Genomic DNA, 27410 nt, shown 5'->3' on the forward strand with positions numbered 1-27410 from the left:
AATGCAGGCTGCTCTGGAGATGCTGCACTACATATCAATCTGCACATAATGGTTTATACAATCCAGCAGTAAGTGCTGGATGGCAGTTGTTGTGTTGACTGCTTGTACAGATTTGGTAGAACTAGAGTTTTATTTTATTGGTGCATTAAATTCCCATAACGGATGTATAAAACGCTGTGCGTGATATGAATCGCTTATTGCAAAACAAAATACTGTTGCAGCTGATTACTCCTTAATGCCTAAACAAAATATCTCACGGGTACAAACAATGTCATGAAAAATGCATTATACAATGCTTAATAAAAAAAAAAAATAATGCTAACTCATTAATAAAACACAAAAAAAATCGAGTAAGTCGATTAGGCGCCCGCTGCTAGAGGAGAGGCTGGAGAGCCTGCCTCGGCCTACTAATGCCAGCAAACTAGACACAAACTGCATGTATTTGGCATGAAACCACGGAGACAAATTCGGAAAATAAGACTTTCACTTTCTTAGTTTCCTTAGAACATGAAAAATGGTAGGATTTCGGCTCCAGTCCTTACAATTTACGTTTTGAAGGTGCGGTTCCATTTGGGTAAAACAAGGGTGTTAAGCAAGCAAATCTAAAGCCATTTCATTCTTTCTGCTGGTTCTTTCTTAGGTTTAATAACATAAAAGAGACTTTTATCGTATTTGACAACTACTAGCTCTTACTTTCTGTCACATGCCCTAAAAAAGGTAGACTTTAACAACTTAAGAGTTCTACTCGGTAACGTTTTGGAGGTTGCAAACTGATATTTTGTTGATAAAGAAAAAAGACATGCATTACATGTATTGAATGAAAGGATATCTGAAGAGATCTAACGTTTAAGGAGTCATAAGAAAAAGGAAAAAAAAAAAGGCCACTTTTAAAACCGGGAGTTAGTGTTATCACATTTTTAAATACATGTCGGGTTTGCATAGGTCTCCCCCCCCCCCCCCTCATCTTCAAGACTGGGACCTAATGGGGCCTTTGGCAGCTGTAATCTTCTTATACAGTTACATTAGTTGATAGTATAGTTAGTCAGGGCCAGGCCTGGACTGGCCATCTGGCACACCAGACAAATGCCCAGTGTGCCACTGGTCGAGGGCACCCCATACTCCCCCGATCTGCTGCTCCAGAGGCAGATCGGTTGCTGCAGTGTGTGGCCGCCTTCTGGATATAACTAGCCGCAGGCTAAATGAGCATAAAAAAACGTAATGTGTGGCCGTGTATATCCAGCCGTCAGCCATGCTTACATCTGTAGGCGGCTGCCGGCCTTAAAGCCCCAGTACAGCCTCGTCATCCCCAGTCTGGCCCGGTATTTCCAGTTTTGGGAACGAGTTACTGAATGTAAGTACAGTTTTTTGTTGATGTTAATAAATGGCAAAATAAACTTAACATAAATCTTAAACTGATAGGTTTACAATAATCTTCCTTTAGATCTTGGTGTATAATCACATGCTTAATCAGCGACTTCACTGGGAACGTTCACTCAGGTGATTTTAAGCTTAAAAGTTTGCTTTCAAAGCCGCATATTTACTGCGCCCTGCAGTACATTTACTGCACCTGTACGACATTTAGTAAATTTCCATGATGTCATAAAGACATTTCCCTTTAAAAAAACCTGCTTACTGTTTCCACGCAAACAATAGTGGGCTTATATGTTTGCATGTAGTAGAATTCTGGGGGTGCAGGGGTTTCCTCTGTCTCTGCCGAGTTGGTCCGAGCCAAGCATCTGCACCAGTGTGCCCAGTTATAAACTGGGAATGTCAGCGGTCCACGTGTGCGATGCCACTGAGTGCATGGGTAGGAATTCCATTGATTTTATACATTTTCACCAACTTCTACTGTCTTTAAATATAAACTTGTCCTCGAGAACTGCACTTTAAGAGTTTATGAATCTGTCGTATTACGGCTGGAAACCATCAATTTTTTTTTTTACATTTTATTTGTTATGTCTAATTTGTGGCGAAGTAATGTTTATTATTAATAATTAGTAATATTATTTATTAATATTAGTATGTAACAGTACAGCTCTACAGACTCTGTTGGCGCTCTATAAATAAATGCAATGTGCCATATAATTTTTAGGTGCTTGTGCCTCTTTAGATCCAAAATGATCTTTCTTTCTGTGAAGATTGTATCATGAATTTGAACATCTTGTTAAATATTGCTATTTTTTGATGATTCACATTTGGTCAACAGGGCACTCAGTTCAAGGCCTTTGACCCATTGCGGTGCTAGATTTTAAAACCAAATAACTGCTTGAACACAGGTGGTCAATGGCCGCAGGAAGCCTATAGAATTAAAGAATGCTTTGTCGCTGTGTAATCACCAAGAAAAGCTATAATGTTATAAAATAGCCATGATTGTCGATGTTCGACTTGTTGTTTCACTGGCATAAGCTGTTACTATAGCAATTTGCAGAAACTGCAAGATTTGGTTACATAATGTATAAATAGAACAGAATTTTTCAAAACCTCAGCAGAAAAAAGGCTAACAATGAGAAGCAAAGGAGTCTCATTCTATTTGTGGGACAGACTAAATTAATATGTACATAGAGACACACGCACGTAAATGCATGGAGACGTGTATTCTCAAACCCGACTCATTAACCCTTATCATGTTAATGATTGCTGCCAAACCATGGAACCCATGCGAGTGATATTTGATATTTACGGTTGAATTTTTTCTTTATGCAGCAGTTTGCATGACACCAATTTGATTTGTAATTTTTTAATTAAGAATTGATAATCAGCTTTGTGTTTGACATAACTATCGAGATAATATATAGAACACTAAAAGTTACCAAATACTGGCATACACAAAACGACACAGATTGGTTTTGCCTTGAGGAAGCGGGACATTGCTTATGAAAATCAGTTTTGCTACAATTACATTGCTACTGCCAGCCAAAATGCACGCCTAGCCTATTTATTACGCGTGTCCATTTAATCGAATGCATTACATTTTTATTTCTAGGGCACCAGCTGATTCCGTAGCACTAATACAACAGCAGGAGGGTAAAAAGTATCGATAACTGTAAAACTGGCAATATGCAACATTTACAATAAGACTAACACATTTTAGGGTATACTGGTACGGGAAGAGACAAAGACAATCTATTAGGAGATTAGGAAGAAAGAGAGTGAGAAGGACAGGGACTGCTTGGTTGAGGATGATTTAATTGTATCAAGGTTGATGTGAAGGCGGAGGACTGGAAGGATGCAGGACCGTCCTTAAGAGTTCAGTTGTGACCCCCCCCTGAGTCCCTTTGTCCCCTCATTCACTGCGCCACTTATATCTTTCCCTCCCCAATGTAGTTCAGGTATGGATCAAATAGAACAACACAAGGAAACACAGCATTGCAGGTATAGATCAACTGAATATGACATACAAACCCTGTATTTGCAGGTATAGAGAACATAAATGCATGTGGAACCATAGCATTGCATTTATGGAGCAACTAAAAAATCACATGCAAACTCAGCATTAAATGTATAGTTCAAAAAATAATGCATGACAAATCGAAATTACAGGTTTAGATTGCAGGTCACACCCTCCAAAGGCCAGCCCTGGCACCCAGTTTGCACGCATAAGACTTGCCCAGCACCCATACACTTGCCTGCCCTTAGACATACTTGCCCTAACATGTAAACAAGCATGCAAAGCTCGCCCCCTCTCTCTCGCCCCCTCTCTCTCGCCCCCTCTCTCTCGCCCACTCTCTCTCTCTCTCTGTTATTAGGGTAGTATTTGGAGATAAGAGAAGAGATATGGGGGAGAAATGTCCCCACTCCCGAGGGGCCCACATCAAGCCACATGAATATAACATGTGTAATATCCACAGGTTCTTTGTTTTTCTCCCCAAGGGGGTCTTAATTATCAATGAACATAGTGGGAGATGGAGGGAGGGGAGGAAAGGTATACATCAAAGGAAGATAAAACACATGGCAATACGTCGCTGTAGATAATTAGAGAGCTAAGTGCTTACATTTTAATGTAAGAAAGCATGTCTTCACCTAGAAGGTGGTGGATAGGTGGAATAACCTTACTATCAGACGTGGTATAGGCTACTAGTGCATGAGTTTAGGTATGCACAACTTTGGCATATGACTATTGTGACCTTAACACAAGGCCAAGGGTCTTACAGCTAGTAAAAATATGGGACAAGATGAGGAAAATGCCCTGTTGTAAAATGTTATGTTTCTAGCCAGTGGAATAATGCTTTTGACGTAACACTTTGAAAAAGTAGCTTCTTGTTCTTATCACCTTTTTGTAAATTATTATATTATACGAAGGCCAATTATTGTCAGAAACCTATTTGTTACAGCCCTGTAATGTAAGATTCCTTTTTACGTGTCTACATATTTTATTTTGACTTCTGAAGCCTCTTTGAATACGTTTACCATTCGTAACTCTGCGGCCTTGCATCGTATTTTTAGAAGTTCTTCTATGTTCTGTTGATAACCTATTTTTTCAACCGCGTGACACAGATGATATCTTAAAAGTACGAATGACTAAATATGTTTTCATAATGTATGGGCTTCAGATAATATCTCCAAAGCTTTTAATGAGCGTTTTCGGATCGCAGTAGAAGAATCCTTCTAATCGCCTTTTAAGCTACAGTATCTTTGAGGTTGAAGTCATTGCTTTTTTTAGCCGTTTCATTTTGGGAATAGATGGGGTGATTGTTGCCATTCAGTTATCCTCTGTATTGGGAAAAATTACGCGGTAAGCGTCACCCGTCAGCATGGGGAGGCTGTATTTAGCAATGCTTTCATCCTATCAAAAAGGTACTGTAATAGAACACAATGAGGCGACAAATAAAGGCAATTCCTTGTATCCTAGATACAACTTTTACTGTTCTATGAAGGCACAGACACACATTTTATCTTTTTTTTTTTTGCTTTTTTACTTTTATGGGTTGCTTAGAGAGTGGCTATATAATGCTACGAATATAATATTAGAATTGTAAAATTTACTTAGGAAGTAAGTAATATCAAAATAAGCATATGCTACATATGCATGTACAGTTGTTTAGATGATTGATAGACAGATGAGTGAGTGAATCTATCACGTAATTAAATTAACTTTTAAGTATGCACTCAATTTTATGATAATACTTTGGTTTTCTATCCTGGTTATTGAAAATCCCTACAGTATTACTCTTATTGTAATACACACGCAGTTTAAAGGCAGGTCTGAAAAATGCTGTAGTAAGAATGCCTTTAAAAATGTACATTTTAATAGTTTCATCATTTAACAAAATGCAAAGTCAACAAAAGAAAAATCTAAGTCGCATTAATTTTTGGTATGACCACCCTTGTCAATGAATTGCCAATCAAATAGGTAAAGAAATCAAAATCACAGTCTCGTATCTAAAACAGGTCTTGGTTACAAAATGTCATTCATTCAAAGCTAGTGGACATGGCCACATTTATCAACAACTAAACCTATGAGAAAACATTAAGATGGTTCACGGGTCCAGGGCAGCATCGGACTTAGTCTTTTGGTAATTTGGCACGGTCAGAATGTGCTTCCTATTTTGGTTATTTAATCATGCCTAAAAGTAATATCCATGATCATCTAAAACTAGAAAATAAGCAAAAATACATTTGGCTTGTATTAAGGTGTAGATACATTTGTGGCTTGTTAAAAGACACTGGTGATATGGTTTATGCACTATAAGCTCCTGTATGCCAGGTACATTTCCTTATCATGTTAAAGAAATAACTACAAGTTACTCTACTTTGCACACAGTCATTGCTTTATAATTATATAAACATCAGCGAATAGTCTGCTTCCCATGCGCATTTGAATGGTAGAATATGCTTCCTATAGCAATTTATGTTATAGCTATTGCTTTCCTTCAATGGATGGAAACAAACGGCTGCACATATTTTTTTTCAGATTGTGTGAAAACTTCTTAGAAGGCAAAATCGGTGCCAAAGGCGAATGTCAAAAAAGTGAAAACAGAGCTGCCAGAGATTTCCCTACTTTATTTCTTTGGCTCTATGCAAAAAATAAAAAAAAAAAAATAAAAGTTATTCAAAATAAGCAAAATTCCAAAGTAATTGTCACTATTTGACATAATCCTCTAATGTCAACAAGCATTTAATCCGCATGTTACTGGTTTTAATGACACAATTTTCTACCTTTTCAACCATATGTTGGATGTTTTAGTTGTGGAAACACCATTTACATGACCCATTTTAAAGCTCAACCTGACAGCTGGACTCCATTCCTCAATAGTGAGTCACTGACAACCATCCTGTCTGCCAGCATATAGTGTTTGTGATCTTGAGGACTTTTTAGTATCTCTGCCCCTCGTCACTCTCTTTGGAGACATTGTCTGAGGTCTCTACTGAGCTCTGTCACACTTTCAGAACATTTCCTTCCAACACGCCTTGGGCCAACTCAGATCAGTGGCTAAGACTGTTATGGGGTTCACTTGTAGATGACCCTTTCTGTAGTTATGTGCACAACGTTTTTGTTTTTCATATTTTTTTTGGTGTTTTAGTTGTAAAAGATCACTTTGTGTTTACTTCAATATGAAACCTCCCAGCACATTTCCTTTTTAGAGCTCATGTCTTAATATGAACTGTGTGTAAGCACAACTTGATCTAGGGCTATTGTGAGACATACTAACTATCCACAAATGACCTGTCCCATCCCATTACACCACCTTAACACCTAATTAATTATTAACTTGTCCAGCCTTCTCAGCGTAATGTTGGTTTCTGTTGCGTAGCTGTGTGACTAGGTCCTACTCCACCTTCCTTTTGTTGCTGGCCCAAACATCAGCCCGAAGCTTGTTCAGCGCTTATTGCTTGATGGGGCCATCTGTTCAGCTAAACCTTGCCCGTTCTTTCCCTTCTGCTCTCCTAATGGTACCACTTGTCTTGCTGGCCAATACCTCGCAGTGGCATTCTTTCAATTTGTTTGATGGGAACAGCTGTGCGTCTGCAGCGTAGCACACAATCTTGCTATCTAGTTTAGATTGTGAGCTCTTTGAATCCATGATCTGAGTTGAAATTAACACAACAGAACACAAATAATGATTCCTTCCCTAGGTAACATTTAAAAAAAGGTAAGCAAGAAATATAAATATTATCTGAACACTAACTGTTTAGTTACTTTCAAGATTAGAACGGCCATTACGTATTGTGGAACGCATGAAAATAATGAATATAGGTCTTACAAAAGCTGAAAATTAGTAATTCAGGTTAACCTCTCTTCTGAATATATTAATTTATGTTTTCTAGCACTTGTTATGCATTTACAAAAACCTCCACAATTTTAAATGTGGTTTAGAACTAATGGGCTATTTAATGTGAGATGAGATCTGTGGCAGATTGTGGCAAAACCATTATAACAGTGGTTTCCGCTTATAAACCATGGCATGTTCGTGGGGAGGAATAAATATGCAGATCCCGAGGACGGGAATGTAGGAAAGCTGCTCCCTGTGATATTCAAATCTTCTTAAAGCTCGACTTGTGACAAACGACACAAACCTACAAACAAAAGAAAAAGGGAGGGAGGGTGGGACACGCAACCAGGTAAGCTAACCACAAAAAATGGTTCCTGAGCCCGGGAAAGCAGCCACTTATATAATCTTCCCCCAACTCCACCCCCGAAATTCCCGCCAAAAAGCCTACCCCTCCTCCGCACAACAGTCAAGGCCCACTATAGCCCATGCTGGCCCCCCCGTGGGCATCATTAATACGCGCTTCTGGCTGTATTCTGTGTTTAGATCCAAACTCCTTCGCAGTCCCTGGATCGGTAGAACACCTTTAAGCATTCAGCTCTGTCTCACAGAGAATCAAATCCTCTGTTCTCCTTTCCTGGCCCATTAAAACACATGCTCTTCTGCCAGCTGCATTCGGAGAGGATTAAATAATTCATAAGTAAAACTATATATAAAGCAAGTTAGTCAGAGAGACGTCATCTCTTCTTGGAGCAGCTGAGTTACATCTGTTTGATGCTCGATGTGAAATACTTTCTAGACTGTTCTCCCTTGAAATGTTGACTGCAAAATAATGGGTCGACTATAATTGGAAAAACTTGGCACGAATTAATTTTCGTGGATCTACCCTGCTGAAAGTAACGTTGACATCACAGAGCTTTATCATTGCTCTTAAAACAAAAGTTGTTCAGAAGGGAGAATAAAATGTCTTAAATGAATCATAAGTTTATGCCACATACGAGTTCCATGTTTTCTTTGTTCATTAGGTATGAAACATGAGTACAACAAATAAGTGTGTTTTCATCACATGACATGTGAATGTTACTGTGATCAGACATGCCGCCAGGCGTAAGCCATACCCCCCAAGTGGCTCACTTTCTGTGTGACAGTCCAAGTTTTTCACCACTGCCCCACTGATTGTGGACCGGTTGGAGAGTGTCACCGACAGTCTTCTGCGCGGCTCCGTTAGGAAACCGGGAAGCGTGTGACACAACAATGCGCAGCTAGAGGCAGGGCAGGCTAGACGCCAGATTGAAAAATCCAGAACTGTTAAATAGAGTCACCCTAGTGTGGTTCTGTATTACCCATTTGGCAAACCCGGCTTTGGTTTACTATCCGTTCTACATTTCTACCTGGCATACGGCATTACCTGCCCTGGTCATCTACCTGCATTATTACCTGTGCAGGGATCCCGGTATTCCTACAGTGCTTTGCCACCTATACCCAGTGCCTATTTATACCTGCCTATACCTAAACCTCCAGCCTATTGAATCACCAGAGTGCCTGTCCTCCTATCTTGGGGCTCAATCCCTTGCTAGATGTTTCAGGGCAAAGAACTTCAGTGAGGTGTGGACCTGGGTGATGGCAGACGTGGCGGGGAAATCCTCTGATCTGCCCTGACCGGTCCACTGCGAGATAGATTGCAGGTCTTATGTTTCCACATTGCGTTGCAGAGAAGTTGTGCGGTGCGTTTATACTAGACTTGGGCGCCGGCCAACTCTTTGTCTTTGTGTGGGGAAAAATCTTCATTGGTTGATGCCAGAAGAGGCCCCTGCAGGCGACCAATAGAGTCGTTCGCACGGCCCTTTTACCCCTAATGGCGAACTTATGGATTTCTGCTTCCATTAACCCCTGCAATGCTGCGTAGATAAGGTAGGCTAGATGGTGAAGGGACCAGGGAGATTAGTAGACGTAGGCAAACACGAAGATTCGTGTTGTGTGTCTTCATCTATGTTTTGCCGCCGCCATGTTTGTATGTTCGGTATTCGGGCTGAACAAAAAAACGCACCCTTCGTGTTCGTTGTCATGTTCGCCCAAATACGAATGCACAAGTCTAGTTTATACTGTGTACATCTGGATTGCAGAATGCTGTCCTATGGTTACTGTTGTAATGTTTGATTTTACGCACACACAGTACTATTCTGGCTTTGTCACTGATATCACTTCTTATTATTACAGCAGAGGTTCAATAAAAAGGAGCCCATCCACCTACACGCGATATTGCCCTTGTGCTGCATGATGTGAAGTAAAGGCAATTAAGTGCATATGTCATTTTAATAGCAGTTTCAAGCACTTAATAACAGTGATCAGTTCTGAGTTCTTGTGTCACCCGGCTACTAGCTGGAATTAATTGACACACAAAGTGAATTGGGCAAAATTTGATTAAAACATTATATTTGAGAAAATTTAATCATTCAATGGAAAAGACCTGAGAAGGTATCAGGAATGCTCCCAGCTGCTGACAGGGGTGGGGGCTGTCAATGGTGGGCAATGAAAGTAAGGGGTCCAGGATAAAAATATGAATAAAGTTAGCATCCTATTACTATCATGAATTTAATGAGTATAGCTGTATTTCTTTAACTTCTTGCCTGGAGAATATGTTAAAGTTCTATATTGTACATCATTGGATAGAAATGTATTTTATATACAAATACATCATTTATTTCAATAAATGTGACTACTGATAGTAGGACCAATTTAACGACCATAACTAGAGATCATTTACAGCCGCACTGTATCTTTGACAGATATGTCTGCATGTTCACTCATACATTGACTCATATATTGTTATATGTGTACAGGCTGGGGAGACAATTGTTTGTTGCACTTACTGTATTGAATAGTCAGCAAATGGGTGACACAGCAGGAAGTGAAGAGTGCAAACCGAAATTGCTTCCCTCTGTGTTGTCTTCTGTAAAAAAAAAAAAAAAAAACTTTAGACAGTTATTTTAATTATATATTGAGAGGACACATTATGATTCAATTAATCATTTTTGTGACTGGAGTTACTGTGATGGCAAAGAGCATCTTATGGCCAATAATAACCCTACTAGTATAAATTACAAATGTTGCTTTGTGTTTCTTTCTAGGGAAAACGCTACAAAAACTCTCTGGAAACAGATTCTGGGACACCAGATTCCAGCCGTGGCATGCGCAGCGAGAAGAAAACATTAAAGTAAGTGCATTGGCAAGTCAAAGGAGTTACAAAATGGCACCATTAAAAACCATGATGAGTCCTCTAATTATGTCAAAAACCTCCATCATCCCCTTTTGTGTTCCTCCTGCTATGTAAAGGAGCATTGGAGAGTCCACTGCTAGGCCCAGTGAACTTAAACCCAATATATTTACTTTTTTCTTTCTAAATGGCAAACTATGACATGGTTCAGCAGCCAGTCCTTGAAGAACCCGCCATGGTTAACCAGATGTTTTGAAATATTTCCATATAAGGTAAAATGCATATTTCACCATTATGACCTTTTTTTTTTTTTAAAACCACGTCATCAGTCATTGAAAAACCAAAGATGTTTTCCACCACTGTGAACTTTTTTCAGGCTTCACATCTTAAAATTGAAGTAGCTGGCCATCTTTGATCTGTACGAGAATCACATCTCTGGAAGCTGGATCCTTACCCAAACTTCTGCTTCATGAAAACACTCAAAGCACCTAAACATTATCAATAATGGCGCTTTTGAATTTGTTTTTCTTTCCAGGAAAGTTTTGGAGTTGTCGGCCTCCACTCGCACCTCCATATCTTACACCATTTTGTTTTTTTTCCCTCCAGGTGCTCCTTTCTCTGTCTCATTTTTAATGTGAATTTCAATTAAATCAGTCTTATATAAAACTTTTTATTTATTTTTTTTGTCTCAGCATTTTCTATTGAGAGCTTTTGTTTCTCTCCCTAGCAAACATAATAAAAAAAAAAAGTATTTTTCTGTGCTGAGTACAGTACATAGTATTCAATCAGCTTTTGTATAATCTTTGCTCATATCGCTCTGCCAGCTCTACATATTCCGATGTTTATATTTGCACATAATAGCTTTTGCTGTGTATTAAAAAGGCATTCAGTATTATACAGAGGGTGATGTATTTTTTGCTTCCATCTGCCTCATTGTTTTTGACCTTTTCAAAAGAAAATTTTAAAAAAAATATATATATATAATTTCAGATTAAGCCATAAATCATGATTTATTTTGGGCTACGCAAAACATGGTTTTATTACCCAATTGGCTCCACTTCTACCTCTATTTCTTCTCTTCGTTGCTCCTCCACACTTAAGAAAGGAAGGCGCTGACTGCTTGACTAGGAAGGGCATACTGAAAGGGTTAAGGGGTGTGAAATGAACCCCAATATATTTGCTTCTGTTTCAAAATATAACACCCTGAAGGATCTGTAATAACATATTCAATGGCCAGTGCGCGAAAAATCCAGATGGGACACAATATTGTCTTATCTATAATATGCATCATTTGGCTTAGCGGCTTTAACCCCTTAAGGACAATGGGCGGTCCCTAAACCTATTGAAAACAATGCATTTTGAGCCTGTACATGTACAGGCTTTGTCATTAAGGGGTTAACCCCAATCGAATTCCTTCTATTTTTCTAGCCCTGATACCGTGAAGAGAAACAATGTGGGATATAGTTAAAAGCACTATATTCATGATATGTTCATGTTGTTTTAGCGGTGTATGGTTATTAGGATGAACAACTGCGCGCAGCATTACAATAAAGGGGGCGCTTTGTTCCCCTTCGACAATGGAAGTATATACGTAAAAAAACAAAAAAGAAAAATACTTACTTTGTCATAATGTGTCGGCTACAGTGCAACAACCCCTTTTCTTTCTGTGTTTTCTGCCAGTTTTAACTTCTTGATGTAGCCAATCACTGTCAGGAAATCAATTGAAGAGATTTCTCAGCGTGCGCGCGGGGGGTCTCAGAGCCAGCACGAAAGCTGGTAAGGGGTATCGTACATGTGCATTGCGGAGCAGGAGATGTGTTCAATATAATGAATCTCCTGCAGGGCAAATCGAGTGCATTCAATCTGATGCGCTGGCTGGATGGTCCCTTTAAGCGTAAATCCATAATCTGTCCATATTTGAAATTGCAGAATATTCTTAGCGGTCTGTCGGTATGTATATGTATGTATGTATGTATGTATGTATGTATGTATATATATATATATATATATAATGTGTGTGTGTGTGTGTACGGTCTTATTCTGAGGGTCAGGGAAATAAGATATCATATCTTCAGCTTCAGGACTCCTTTGCGTAGTGCATTATCGTCTGCGTGATGTTAGCGATTTCAGGAAGATAAAGGTGTCGCCATCAGTTTGTTGAGATTTTCGCTTAAATCCATTCACGCACCCCAATATAACCGCTATATCGTGTAGCCTCATTTACATTTGGAAAGCAAAGGGACTATTCATTTTTTCCTTTACAGGCGACAATAATTACTGGCGTGGCCTTATCCCCTTTGCAGTATTGTTATTTGGCATGACGGCCCTGCGTAATGCATAATTAAATATGCGAGTCTTTGAAATCCTCTCACCTGTAGCAATGTACAGCTGTTTCAACTCTACATTTTACTTTGTCTGCATCTACAAGAGCTGGAAATGAGTGGAAATAATTGGAAGAGTAGGGGACGACACACTCTGCCGTTACCTGCGGTATTAATGGGAGAGAAGAATTGCCCAAATTCGACAAATGTTTACTTAAAATTGGGTCCAGGGAAAGTCTCAATTAATGGGCACCCCCCATAATTCCTGCTGCCACGGGGATCCCCCCTTCATATAAAGTACTGTTGTGTGCATATTCACACAACAGTGGGGGACACAAGGGGTGACTGCTGTAATGCCCTAAGGTAAAACTGCCCCTTTTGCCCTTTGTTAAAGACAGCACTGCAGAAATGTATAGCAGTTGCTTACGTTTCTCTGTTACTGTTTGGGAAGGGAGAGTTGACCTTGAAATCTCTATATCTATGCTCTACTCCCCGATCTCCATGTTGTTCCTGGTATCCCGTGCGACGGCGAACGTGACGTCTTATCCTGAGCTTTGGGACGTGAGATAATATTTTATCCATTTCTGTTCCTTATTTCCCTGCAGGCACACTCTGCTGTTTCTACAACCCTTATCACTTCGCTCTTCGCCTCCTCCTCCGTAGGAGCCTCTTTTGTTCATCCATGTCAAAGCAAGCGTTAGGATCAGATACAACGAGGTGAAACTGCATTTGGGTGAGGGTGTAAGAGGGGGGTAATTAATTAGGCGCTGGTTTCCTTAGGCAGGAGGATAAAGGACACGAGGCACCCTTATAGCCCATCGATTCTTCTTCTTTTGTGTCCCATGTGAAGGTCGAGCTGTCACTTTGTACTGAATATCTGCGTGTCATCCGGGGTCTCACGCTAAGAGCTCTCTGCATTACTCTTCTCAGGACCTCATTTAAAACCGAAACCAGCATGATTCTAATCTGAAAGAGCTGATTATTTTATAAATGATTGTAATATGCGAATTAGAAACCATAATCCTCTAAGTGACACTACAGATGCTCTAGCTGATCTGGGCTTCAAATCCCATCAGTAAGGGTAGCGACACTTGCAGCACTGGTAGCTCATCGGCAGATTCGGTTCCGATTTACGTGTATTTACAAACAAATGGCAATTTCCCAAATCTTCAATAAAATAAAAAGAAGCTAACATTTTTTGAAGAATTGGGATTTCCGACTGTCATGTACTCTTTAAGCCCTTATCGTTGAGCATTAAGCGATAGAAAGACTGAATGTTGAAAAGAGGACATTATCATTCCGCATGTGTCAATGTATATGTTTGTATACGTACTGCTTTAGAAGCTTAGTATGTGAACATTAAGACATCTCCAGGTTTGGCTAAGCTGATGACCTCTGTGCCACCTTTTAATATCTGAGTGTGGATCTGTCCACCGCTTTCAAATCTTTTAGCATCGAGCTCCATCCCTTCATCTTGCCTACCCTACCTTTCATAAGGACCCTTCGAAAAAGCTCCATCCCTGGGAAGTTCCTAGGACAGAAGATGCTGCCCTGTGGAGTTTATGATCTACGTTATTAGAACAACTAGTAAAAATATTGATGATTTTTTACATTAGAGTAAATTCATATGTATAATAAAAGTGATATAAATGATTGGTCTGTGGCTATCAGTAAATCCATCTAGATAGCATTCATCCTACAGAGACTTCCTAGTTGCCTTCCAGTCCAATGGTATTTTAAGGGCATTTTACTAGCCACAATAGGGTTGAAATAGGATATTGATTGGAGAAGCTGTACGTGGCAGGCCAATTTCCAGTAAAATGGGGAGGGCTTACTTATTATCCTAATACAGGTGGGTCGCCGTTCCTGGGGAAGATAACAGGATTTGACTGTAAATGAGACGGAACCCACTGATATTCACCGCACTCAGGCAATCACAGGCATATGTTATTGAGATGGTTTTTAACCCCTTCACTGTTAGAAATTGAATGGCTGTTATAGGGTCATCTTAATAATCTCTGTTGTGCTTATAGGGCAAAGGGGGCATTTAGTGTTCGACGCAGTAGGATAAAACAGTAATTTATATATAGCCTGGTGATCTGAGGGTCTTGTGAATGAGTCGGTGAGGTTTATTAGGCACAGGTCCTGGTGTTTGGGACCAGGGGTACCCAGGATGAAAACAAAGCAATGGATTTATCCTTTTGCTGTGGTCTTTGGGACCCCTGTCTGTGTAATTTCTCAGCACGTTTCCAGTGCCTCTGCTATTCTTCATTTTCATTTTAATAATGTATTGATGATATTGAGTGTAGTTGTGTATATAGCTACCTAACCACATGCATTTGTATTCCAACTACAAAGCCTCACTGCCTGCTGAATGGTTAATAGCTTTACCATGAGCTTTTATTTCACAACTACAGCTTGATGATCACGCTGACACAAGCCATTTTATTTATTCGCTTCTGGGGTGATGCACGCGTTCTACCACGAGCATCGTTAAACAGGGCTATTTTTTGCTCAAAATAGGAGTTTGCAGACACTGCAGATCAGCTATGTTTAATATCAGTATTAATTGCTCCTGGCCAGCTGCATGTACATAGCCCATATTTATATCTGGAGGGAGCCCATGGCCATACAGGAGTTAAAATCTGTGTCCTCATTCAGTCAGGCATCATAGCTATACCATCCACGCATTGCTTCAGAGCAGTTAAACATTGTGATTAAGTGATAATGATTTCCGGTGAGTGGATCAGCAAGTGATCTGCAAGCTCCTCTTCAGCTCCTAGTTGGGAATCTGGTGGCAAAGCCTCACATCGTGACATTAGCTCGCCTGAAGAACATCTTGTCCCACCATGGCTCTTAGTGTCAGCATCTCAAGGTAACTACTTTCCGTTGCCCGCGTCAATTTATGGTTCAGAGTGGGGTTGATGACAAAGGGTAGTCCTAGGTGGTGCAATGCATGGTTAGAATGTTTCTGGTTTATTGCTCTGTTGGATGTTCTTTCGCAATTCCTGTGTAGTGTTGTCTTAATCTTCTTCGTTTTGTTCTCCGTGTAGCTGGCTGTGTGCTTTTTGATGGTTTGTTTGCTCCTTGTCCAAGTATTCACATCCCAGTTTGTTTGTAAGATGCATGATCTATGTTGGACGGCCTGACTCCTATGGATGCAATGACAGTGTGACTCTAAAGGGCAGTTAATTCTCTGGCTATAGATTATGTGACACTCTTTCGCTCGGCACCGGGTGTATAGAATATCCTGTGCTACAGCAGAAGGGCCTCGTAGAATCCTAGGAAGATGTATATAGGACACGGCGGGATTCCATGCTGTGGCAGCAGCTAACCTATCACCCTCATAGCATCGCAAGCGCTGCATAATTTGTACCTTGTGCCATTAATCATGTGTATGTGGCACGTGTTTTATATATGAGCATTTATTTCTAGGGATAATGTGTAAACCTCTGACTTGTTCAACTTTGCTAAAGAAATAAAAAATAAAAATAACCTATTAAAAAGGTTCTCTAAGTCTAGATCCCTCACACTCTCTTGGTTTAGGAAAATAAGGTGGCTTAATCAGCATGTCAATAATTTTTAAATGATCAACCCGTGCAAATGTAAAAACCTGCGCAGGGAGAGAGAAGGAGTTTAAAGCTGGAGTAACAGCAGAAAATAGGAAAAAAGAATGTAACTGATATAAATGCTTATTGTTCAGAAAAAGTGTTTTTGACCTCGCTAAATCTCATGTAGTTCTTCCTAATCACACCTAAAGCTCCAATCTGTGCCAGAGGCAGAGTGTTCCTACCAATATACCGGTACCAATACTCTGGACGTTCCGGGGTGGAGATCCCATAAAAGAAGATTGAAGAGCTGCTGAGGGCCCCCATAGCTCTAAGGAATGTAGCACAGATCCAACCTAGAAAGTGAAAACATAGAATTTGGAGGCAGATAAGGATCGTTTGGCCCATAAAGTCTGCTATTTTTATTGATATAAGGACTCGAATCTTAACCAGTCCTTGGCCTCCAGTTTTCAACAGTCAGCCGCATGCTTGTGATTTAGTGCCAGCCCTGCACACAGTGTCGGCTTCTTCACAAGACCTACGGGTAAGGGCTGGTTAGACCAGTCCAATTGGGTCTTCTCTACAATCTACGTTTCTTTGGTCTCCATGCTATCGTAAGACTGAATGCATAGTTTGCTGTTGTTGTAAAGCACAGGATAAGATCAGCCCTGTGTGTTGATGCATACCCAGAGCTCACAACTCCCATTTGAGATCAGGACATTGTGGTCTAATCTTTTTTACATTTCCTACTAGCATCTGCCTCTCAGCCATTAGACGTCCTTACCATAATGCAGCATTGTCTGCATGAAAGGCAATGGGCAGACTTCGAGTGGATGATGTCACTGTCAATGCGTAGAGAGCCTTACTTACAGCCATCCACTAAAACTGCCCCTTTCTCTATTCTGTTGAAGTATTTCTGTTGTTTTTATGCTGAAATCCATTCTGTGACTGTACATGACAAGTCTGAACCGGGTGCTTCAGTGCACCAAGAAAACGCATTGCTCTAAAATTTCAAGAACTAATTAAAAAAGTATTTGGAAAAAAGCTTTAAATCCGTTTCATATGAAATACATGTATAATGTAATATGCCTGCCCCTTGAAACCCTTAATGGTACATTGTATATGACTAGAGCAGCGAACAGCATATAAAATATGTACATTAAATCAACTTTATTACCTTCTCAAAATACAACCAGAAAAATACAAAACTGAAAATGAACAAAGATTGTGTAGCCCACCAAAATGAATCACAACTCGATGAAGCACGCTGTTCCCCATTATTTGTTGAGCTCCCACCTCCCATGGTTAGAGAAGAAGGGGGGGGTTGTTTAGTGGTTTTCTGGGTCATGGTATTTAGATGTTAAATTAATGGTAACACACATTTGCAGACAAAAATAATAAAAAAAATAAAGATTTCTTCCTATAGCAAGGTGCTGAAAGGACAGAGAAAAAGGGGTGTTTGATGACCGCAATAAATAGTGTAGAATTGGTTAAACCCAAAATGAATTCTATTAAGATGAGTACCTGATATTCTCTAGACTATATGTGAATAAATTAGCTATAAATTACTTAATACGTTACCTTAACTTATATTAAATACCTGTGCCCGGTATGTAAGGGGAAAAACAAAACTTTAAAGTATTAACAAATGTGAGATACCCAAAAGTAAAGCAGAGGAAATAAGTGGGAATATTAAGATGGGATTCCACGCGGGGCAGATATATATGTCTTAAATCAAATTATGAGATGAGTCTTGCGGAAATTATCTTAAAATTTTAGGACAATAATGGGAAAAACCGTTACAATTGAATCTGTGTTCCTTTTGTTAGCTGGAGCTTTGATTTGTGGAGACACAGCCCATAGAGAATGCCCCACTTATGACACAGATTAGGTCACTAGGCATATGAAGTCACAAGCTCTGTCATCGAGATACGATTGATACGTCGAAGGGGTTTTCTGCTGCCTTTATAATTCTATGTCCTACCAGCAGCAACCCAACTGGCTTGGGAGTTGCGGCTCATCCATAGCTGGATAGTAGAAGGTTACCTATACCTGGACCGACCAGTCCCCGGCTTCTGGATTAATGTTTCACTCGAGCTTAAGCTGTTGATTTCCAAGTCTCATGGTAGATTAGCCAAGCGATACACGGAGAGTGAATGACCACACGCTGCATTGCCCGTGGCAGATGAAAGGGTTAAATCCGGGTCACACTGAATGTCTGCTCATGGGAACAGACACCAGATTGATGCAAAAAAGAAATCTCCTTCTATTAGCTGCAGAACGGATCAGTCAGTGTCAAACGCGGCGCAGGACATTAATAGACTGATTGGATTCTGGAAACCTGTGTGTGTTTCTCCAGCCATTCTAGTTAAGAAGGGATCTGTGGGCTGTGTGACTGTAGATACTTCTACTAAGCAGACAATATAGTATTTTGGAAGCCGCTGTGTCCTATTTCCACTGTTTGAAAATATCCGTTTTGGGGCGGTTGTGATGCAGTCAGCTGGCCGGCACAGATATGTTATAAAAGAAATGTGTAAATACCCATTTTTCTTTTCCGTTAATGGAATTGGCAAGAAAATTGTATAAACTAATGCCTGCTGGCCATACAAATCAAATTCCCACAGAGTTTGTCCCAGCTGTCACATTAGACAGCAATATATATCCAATCTAGCGGGCTGACTGCCGTAGGTAACATGAAACAAGGGTTTTCCTACGGCTCACGAGCGAGGGGGTCTCTTTATTAGTGATAATGCAGGTGTTTGGCCATCTTCTTTTGTGAAGTTTATTGAATTTATGTCGGTAGAACCATTGTGCGCGGGAAAACTGCAGAATTAATTAGTGTGTAAAGCAGTGTAATTGTCTGACGGGCGCCTTTGAAGTTCCAGATGAATCTGTTGCTGCGCCGCTTGACATCAAAGCTTTTATAAACCTGATCATCTTGACCGTGTGAAGATACGGCAGATCTGGTCTAGCTAAACCGTCATTTAACCCTTTAGGGTGCTTAGAAAGCCAACCTCAAGGTGCGTGGTGGTTGTAGATCAAGGCTTCTCTTTGAGGCCAACGATTGTCTACATTTTTTCCTCTCTTGCTCACAAAAGCAGAGAAACCAACAAAAGGGTGGTCCCCAGAGACTTTTTGTTATTCATTTAATGGAAGGTGTTTTTGTGAGGTGCTATGGCACGTACGCCCCGAAAATTAGGAGGTATTGTGATATTGTTACCATTGGTCCATTAGCATTTATGAGGAGTATTGTCTGTATTTTTCAAACTATGTTTGATTTATTACGTGTGTTGCAATTAATTTGGAGCAGAAACACAACTTGGCAACTTACGTGTGGTTGCTCTAAAATTTCAATCGGGGGAACTGGGTATAAGAACATAATCATTCACACAATGTACTCAAAGCAAATTGCTTTCTCCTTTGGGGAGCTGGGTATATGAACCTAACCGTTCTTACATGGACCCACTCTTTCCTCTTGAGGTCTTTTAAGTCCCCTATGCGTTGGCATATTAGGACTGCTTTGGAGAAAAGGTAAGCTGCTTTAACAATCACATACGTTATTCCAGAGTATCCTTAAATACACAGTAAGTCATGTTTGCTGATAAAACTGTAGTTAACCGGCGGTGTTTAGTATAATAAAAACAAAAAAGGGCAAGTTGGTTTCTAAGCTACAAGAAGGGTTATCTATCCATAGAGCAATATAGAAAAGAACACATAATGGTTGGAGCCAGCTGTAAAATTGCTGGGACCATAGCTGCTGGCTGAGGGTACCATGAGCTCCATTAACCGAGCCTTTACTCAACCAGCAGTAGAACCTTTAATAATAATAGAATAATAGAATTTGAATAGTGTTGTTTTTGATGCTGTGTAATTACCCTCTATCTATTTGTTAACTTTTGTCTAATTCTATTTTAAAGAAAGTTCGAAACAAAAATGTCAATTTTTTCTTTATACGTTAGTACAAGGATATATCTGATCTTCGTTCTTCCTAAACACACAGAACACAAGCCTTTTTTTGCTGCATTGGCAAAAACCATTCTATTACGCCTGTGCCTTCTCCATGTGACACCTAACTATACATTTGATAATGACGGGAGAAATATTTCTGGGCAGAGGCTATCCGTTCAGATTTCATAACGTTATATTTAGCAGAATAAATGAGACGGCTCATAGCTTGTAAATAAAGTAATAATTCACAAAATATCATAAGATATTATTTTGCCAGATTCTTTGAGATTTCACTAAAAAAAAAAAAAACTTGGACCTGAATGCATATTTGACGCAATCGTGATGATTTATCCACAATCTATATATTTTTAAATTTACAAATATGTGCTCACCCATTTGCCGTCACATTGATCGGTTTGATAAAACAGCAAGCGTATTTTCTGAGATATAATTTGTTTTATTGATACCCCCGGTCAGGCAACGTGTGGCTAGTAGTAATTAAAAATATTTCAATCAGTCTGCTGGATGTATAAAAACAAAAAAAAAAAATGACCGCACCTTGATTGCCAACCTAATTGTAGTCATGGACGTCACTAAAGTGAGAGACAATAAACATTTCTCCTGATAACGTTTAATCTGTTGGCTTCTCTTCATGGTTTGGTCCAAGATGATTAATCATGTGACGGTTGTACGAATAACAGACATCATTGTTTTCTCATCAATGAGCTGGATGTATCTAATCACAAGCAAATAATCGTGGTGGAACGGCGGATTGGGAAGCACGGAGAATAAACAGCATTCAGGCGGATTTTAGATGAAGGGTCACACCCCAGATCCCTTTATAAGAAGTTAGTCTCACTGGGTTAAAATTTGTCTTTTCTATTAAGCCTTTTGGGTTAAAAGGGATTCTGGAGACAGCCCCTAAGATTATAGGATTTACTGCTTGTATTTAAACAGGCAATTAAACAGGACGCACAGAGGGAACCAGAAATCACTTGTGACATCATTTTTCTTTGGTAATTAAAACTTGCTCTTTTTATGGCACTTGGATAAAGAACTAAAACCCTTCTAAATGTTAGACTGCAATAAAACACCATTACGTTTTTAATGAGCCTAAGGCTCTGTTCTTTATTGTTAGTCATTCCATAATATACACCCTGGCTAGGTAGCCATCATTTTAATAAACATAGCTGACCTAACCGCGCGCCGTGCCCTGTCCCTGGTTCCATCAAAAGATTGCTGAAGGGTTTCTTGTACCCAAGCCCTCTTAATTAAAAGCATAGCAATTAATATTGGTTCACGGTGAGTAAAGTGGGAAAAACTAATATATGTACTTCTCAGTGACATGTTCAATGCCTCTTTTTCCTCCCTTTTTTCAGCTCCGTGATCTGTTCTTTTTTTCCCGCCATTTCAGCCTTACTTTAATAAACTCTTGTCTCCTTCTCTTCCTCCTCCACAGAACCCGAGTAGCTTAACTTAAGCTTTAATTAACAGATGAAGGCCTCTCTCCTCTCCATGTCTCTCCCCACACTCGTACAGGCCACACTGTGACATTAAAACCCTTCCTTCTTGCTCGCTCCATCCCAGGGGAATCAGGTGTTTTCTAGTATATCTTTTTTTTTTTTTCTCTTTTCTGCTGATGTAGTGATCTAGACAAAGACTTTTGGAATAACAATGACAGCACAACCCATCAGAAATGGAGCTCCTACCCTCCTAAGGAGTTTATCCTAAACATTTCACCTTACGCCCCCTATGGTGACCCAAGGCTGGCCCTCAAGTGAGTCTCTATCTATTTTCTGGTATGGTCGTACGTAGTGAGTATGTACAATTCCCCAAATCCCCTCACACGCCTCCTTCCACCTGCTCCTCTAACCCCTGCTCCACTTCACCCCCATGGGCGGATAAGCCATGGAGACGAGCAACCCCTCCTAGCTTCCACTAACGGATGCACCTCCTTTCTAGCTTGCCCTCGCCTCTCTTCCCTCTCCATGTAATGCCAGGAAGGGTTGCCCGTTATAGCCAAGTGTGCTGTACATCCGCACTGTGTGGTCTGGTTCACTAACACGCCTCTTTCTTCCTGTGGCTGGCTGCCTGTCTGGTGCCTTTCCCGACAGAGTTTCTCCATGTTAACCCTTTGTTGTTTTTTGAGATGTGGAATATTTTACCGTCATCATTTCCCAGGCTGCCGTCTTCCTCCCTCTTCTATCGACAGATGCTTTTGGGTTATTTTCATTTTTATTTTATTTTTATTTTTTTTGCAGTGCTGATCTTTTTCTCTCTCTCTCTTTTTTTTCTTCCTGTCTTTGTGTGTGTTTCCTTTTCTCGCCCACTATGTGTTTTGTCTTCACATTTACGTGTCCTTTCTTTGCACGTGGGCATGGTGCAGTGGCACTGTGTTGTCCGGTAGTAAGTCGGCTGCATGTGGCACTTCTGGTTTGTTGGATAAAGATGGTCGGCTGGGGGACAAGCAGTTTCGCAACGAAAGCATGAAGATCAGTATGTCTTCACAAAGCCACCACAGCGAGCCAACTCTGGGGAAGCCGGGGAGAGGCCGATGGCACACAGTCCAGAGCCACTTGGCATCCGGAAACCTCAGTCGAAACAAGTGAGTGCATGAGAAGCTCTGCATTTGTCCACGTAGTAGAGATACTAAAGTGAACGTGGGACATGTTGTAGAATTTATTCTCCGCCATGTTCTCACAGTGTAGGGAAACTATTATAGGCAACAAGGCAGTCATGCTTAAGCCTTTGCACATTATGTTATCATTTTTAGCATGCAAATGTAATAGCCAATTCCTCCATTACACATAAAATCTTGCTTATTTCTAATAACCTAATGGACAGAAGTTATGCTAGCATAACTTTTAACACCATTCACAATAGAGGATATGCTGATATAAACTTTGCCATGGCCCCAAACGTACATAAGAAGTGTTTGCTTCTTTTAAGTAACATTTTTTTTTGTGCTCTTATATCTGCTAAAATGCCACCTCTCCCACATGGACTGATGATAGGCACAAAATACATCGGGAGGTGGAAGCTGTGGTTTGCTTATCTCCCATTGGTCTCATTGTGTTCTCATCATGAGCACGGACATGTATATAGATAAATGTTTTATCATTACAATCTAGGCCACTCCTTGTATCTATATGTGGTTCAAAGTACAGTAGATTACGACAATGTGCCAAGGCGATGTAAGTCTACAATATATTGACATTTATATTTACGTTTTTTTCCAAGCTTGGACTTGTGGGTATGTACTGTAGGAGATGTGTCATCTCGGTAGATTCATGCCTTCCGTAGAATTGCATGAGAGTCTGCACCGTTACCTTTGGTGATGGTTTGGTTTTTGGAGTATATTGCATATTTTTTTTCCTTTATTTAACTTCCCTATTCCTGTAGGCTAATGAGATGGACATTTCATGCATCTTAACAATGCCCATAATGCTGTGACCATTATATGAATTCATGCATTTGATACCCAGACATACGCTTGCACTGCATGGAATCCAAAACTTGTGTCTAGCTGACTCCATCAATAAGTTAGTGCCCGGTTACTTAGAAGTCAAGATTTTAAAGGGACTCTAAAATTCTAGTGTTGAGATACTCATATCTACTTGTAGCATGTCTCTTGACTTAAATTGACTCTTTATTAGCTTATATCACTCAAACTGGAAACTAAGTTGTGTTTCTATCACTGGACACTTTGCCAAAATAATGTAACAATGTTAAAAAATAGTTCTGGAAAGTACATTGTTGCAGGGTTCCAACAGTAATGTTGGCCTTTAAGAGTTGTTTTTCATCATTTTAATTAAAAACTCTTTCCTCTTCTCAGTTGTTATGACCTTTACATTTAACCAAACCACCTCTGCCACTGTTCTTTTTTAGTGTTAAATTTGTTAGCTTTTAATGGTACGTGCTATTGGTAATGCCATTGATTTCAAAAACTGCAATTAGTTTAGGGAGATAGAAAGAGTCTTTAAAAGATGTGTCTGTTGGAAATAATGATACATCCAGAAGGCAACAAAGGGGCAATTCTGCCAAAAAACCTTGGTTTAATATTTCCCACTAAGACTCACTGCTATGCTCGGCGGTAGGGAAATGCGATCAGGTGGATATTTCTGGTGACAAACATAGCCATACATGAAAGACGGGTGGGAGAAACAGCAACACCTTGATACCTATTTACCTAAAGTAAACTGGAAAAACTTAAGGAAAATCTGGATGGCTATGGCAAAAAGGCCAATATATATATAATAAATATATATATATATATATATATTATAATGTGTGTGTTAAATTGAATAGAAGTGTTGATCCAAGGAGAGAGAGAGGATATTTTAAACCCAAATTAATTTAGGATTTTTGGAACAAAAAAATAACTTATTTATCCTTTACATTTAGAATCCAGCCCTATATATTACCATAAACAATCATTTATCTGCTGCCTTTCTCATCTCTCAGTAAATACTATTTCTTGATTTCTTAGAAGCACCCAGTTGTTAAGAAAGATGATTCTTTAAGGTGCACGAACAACGCATGTTAATGCTGCCAGAAGAGACAGGTTTATTTTTACTGTAACAATGCATTTGAAGGCTGACTCTCCTTTTTAATATAGTATAAACTAGAGCAACGTCGAAGACATTTCATATACCCGTAGAGTGTGTTCTGTGAAAACTAATGCATAGCTATAGAAAAGGGTTTAAGACACGCTATAAATAAAGCCAGTGCTGCTAGCTGGTAGAGAGAGAAGAACAAAGTAGAGCCACTTGACACATTGCAAAATCGAGTCTGTGTATCAAGTGCATGCAAGCCGACGCATTTTGATACCAAGGCCATGTTATTGAACTAAAAGGGACATGAAAAGTGAGAAGGCATTTTACTCAAGTGTGTCAACCACAGTGGTACAGAGTTTCTCAAATGCATATAAGTTTGTGATTTAGGAAAGTTTTTTTTTTTCCTTTTTAACGAGTATATGCAAGCTGAAACCGCAAAAGTCACATCCACCCCCCAAAATAAGAAACATGGAATCGGAGAACACCAAATCCGACGGCAGATAAGAGCAATTCAGCCCATGTGGTCTGGCCCTGTTTTTCCTGATGTAAAGACTCGAGGATTTATCAGTCCTTCGGCTCATCTTAGATCCAGGAGCCATATGCCTATCCCATGCATGTTTAAATTCCCTATTAAACACAGCCACCTGAACAGTGACATGCATATGTAGCTAATATTCCAACTTATAGATAGTAAGTGTAACACTCAAATGTAGAAGAAAAGCATGTTCATTCGAAAACCTAATAAAAAACAAAATAAATAAATAATAGTAGCCATCATGCATAGGTTTGAATGAAGAACAGGGAGAGTTGGTGGAGATGGTGGAGGGTGGGATAATGTTGCTATAGAGCAGTTTTAATAAGGATGACAGTGCTACAAGGAATACATTAAGGATAGAAATGCTAAAACAAATGTTATGAAAAGATTTCCATGAACGTTCCTAATGTAGAAACTACATAGAACAGACCACCTTTAGGTCCCTTTTTTTAAAAAAAAAAAACGATAATGTAGATGCTGTTGGATATCTGTTAATGCTTGTTTTCCAATGCTATGAGAATATTACTGGCAGCCTGCAAAGGCTTATGGGAGAGGTGAGATGGTAATCACATCCAACCAATAACTGCCAAATAGTTCCGGCACCTACTTATAGAGAGTGTTACTGGCTGTGCAGCAAGTGATCAGTATGCCAATAGATCAAACACATAATTGTCAACATTCAAGGACTAAAATCAATTAAATCTCAGAGTTCCCAACCAAAACCTGGCACTGCCTGCATTCTATCTGATGCTTCGTACGCAGAGGATTACAGAACAGAGAGACTCTTAGAGAATGAGGGAGATCTGACAGGCGTGTGTGTAGGGAACTAATATCCACTCATTATCTAAAACAGAGCAAACCTAATGATCAATTTACAGCAGGGTGGTTCTGTTGGTGCATCTAAATGATGTATTTGCTGCTGTTACCCTATTCATGGAAGCATTTGCGTTTTGGACCTCAATTTCCACTGTAATTCCTTGCTGCTGAAAACTATACTGTGCCGCTGGCATGCTCTTTGCAGAAGGGGTTAGCAATTATCTAATTAGCCTGGTAATTTCAGACTAGTAGATTTCCAATGGTCATTCGTGTATAAATAACTAGCGTCTTCTACATCGACCACTTCCGTGTCCCGGTCTCCTTTTCCTCAGGTCCTCTACTTCTCTTTCTTTGTCTGCCCCTCCACAGTATAAGCTCCATTATCCAGGCCTTCAGGAGCGCTTTCTCAAAAGGGCAGAGCGTCCGTGCACACACAGTCTCCTAGAACTGGAGGAACGGGGAAGAGGCTGTCCTGTCCTTTTGTGACAGGTTCACGGAGAAAGGTGCAGAAACGCTTCTCTTTCTCTATGAATCCGCCTGCATTACTCTTGCTTCTTCTAGTACTTCCCAAAAGGGGCGGAGCCATGGCGAGCTCCATGGACAGCATCTCCTCCGTTCTTATAATCGAGGGGGAGGGTGTGCACGGAGGCTCCTCCCTTCTGAGCGAGCACTCCGGGAAGCCTGGTTAACTGAGCCCAATGGAGCAGAATATTGCATAACTGGGAGAAGCAGATTTCAGAAAATGTATTTAAAAAATGATAGGATTTGGCGATGAAGAAGTTTTCCAAATTGGGCTAGTTTTTTGGGGGGAGGAAAGACTCTTACATAGGGAAGTGACTACTATATGCAATTATATTCATGCACAATATACAGACCGGAGATCTATTCACCCGTAGAACTGTAAAGACCACACAGAAGCATCCTGTAGAATTCATATTTAGCAAATGTTTATCCCTGTCAGGGCAGTTAAGATATGGAATGCACTACCAAGTGAAGTGGATTTGACAGATTTAATTAATAATTTGAAAAAGAGAGTGCCTTTGGTTCATGTTAAAATATTGTAAATAAACACTACATACTCAGTCATGTTCTGTATTCAATTTAGCATTTGAATCGTGCACCTCTAACACACCATATAGATTTCTGGTAGGACTGGAAGCCGGTCTCCTTACAATATGATATTTTGATATATATTTTTTTTAATCCCTGAAAGGGCTGCGGTGTGAGATGAGTTTATAAAGATACTATAAAAAGCTTTCCACAG

At 39.9% G+C, this 27410-nt stretch overlaps 1 protein-coding gene across 4 annotated transcripts in view; it reads left to right on the forward strand.

Annotated features, from left to right (window-relative positions):
• Positions 1-27410, forward strand: part of SYT7 (synaptotagmin 7) — a 134247-nt gene that overhangs the window by 53999 nt on the left and 52838 nt on the right. For 2 of the 4 annotated variants that reach the window (XM_053449737.1, XM_053449738.1), the window contains exons 3-4: positions 10337-10422; positions 22626-22844. In XM_053449737.1, the coding sequence (XP_053305712.1) occupies positions 10337-10422; positions 22626-22844 (305 nt within the window). Of the gene's footprint in view, positions 1-10336; positions 10423-21884; positions 22017-22625; positions 22845-27410 lie in introns of all 4 variants that reach the window. The other 2 variants (XM_053449740.1, XM_053449739.1) reach the window with 2 other exon arrangements.

Source organism: Spea bombifrons, chromosome 10, assembly GCF_027358695.1.
Source record: "Spea bombifrons isolate aSpeBom1 chromosome 10, aSpeBom1.2.pri, whole genome shotgun sequence".
Taxonomy (NCBI): domain Eukaryota; kingdom Metazoa; phylum Chordata; class Amphibia; order Anura; family Pelobatidae; genus Spea; species Spea bombifrons.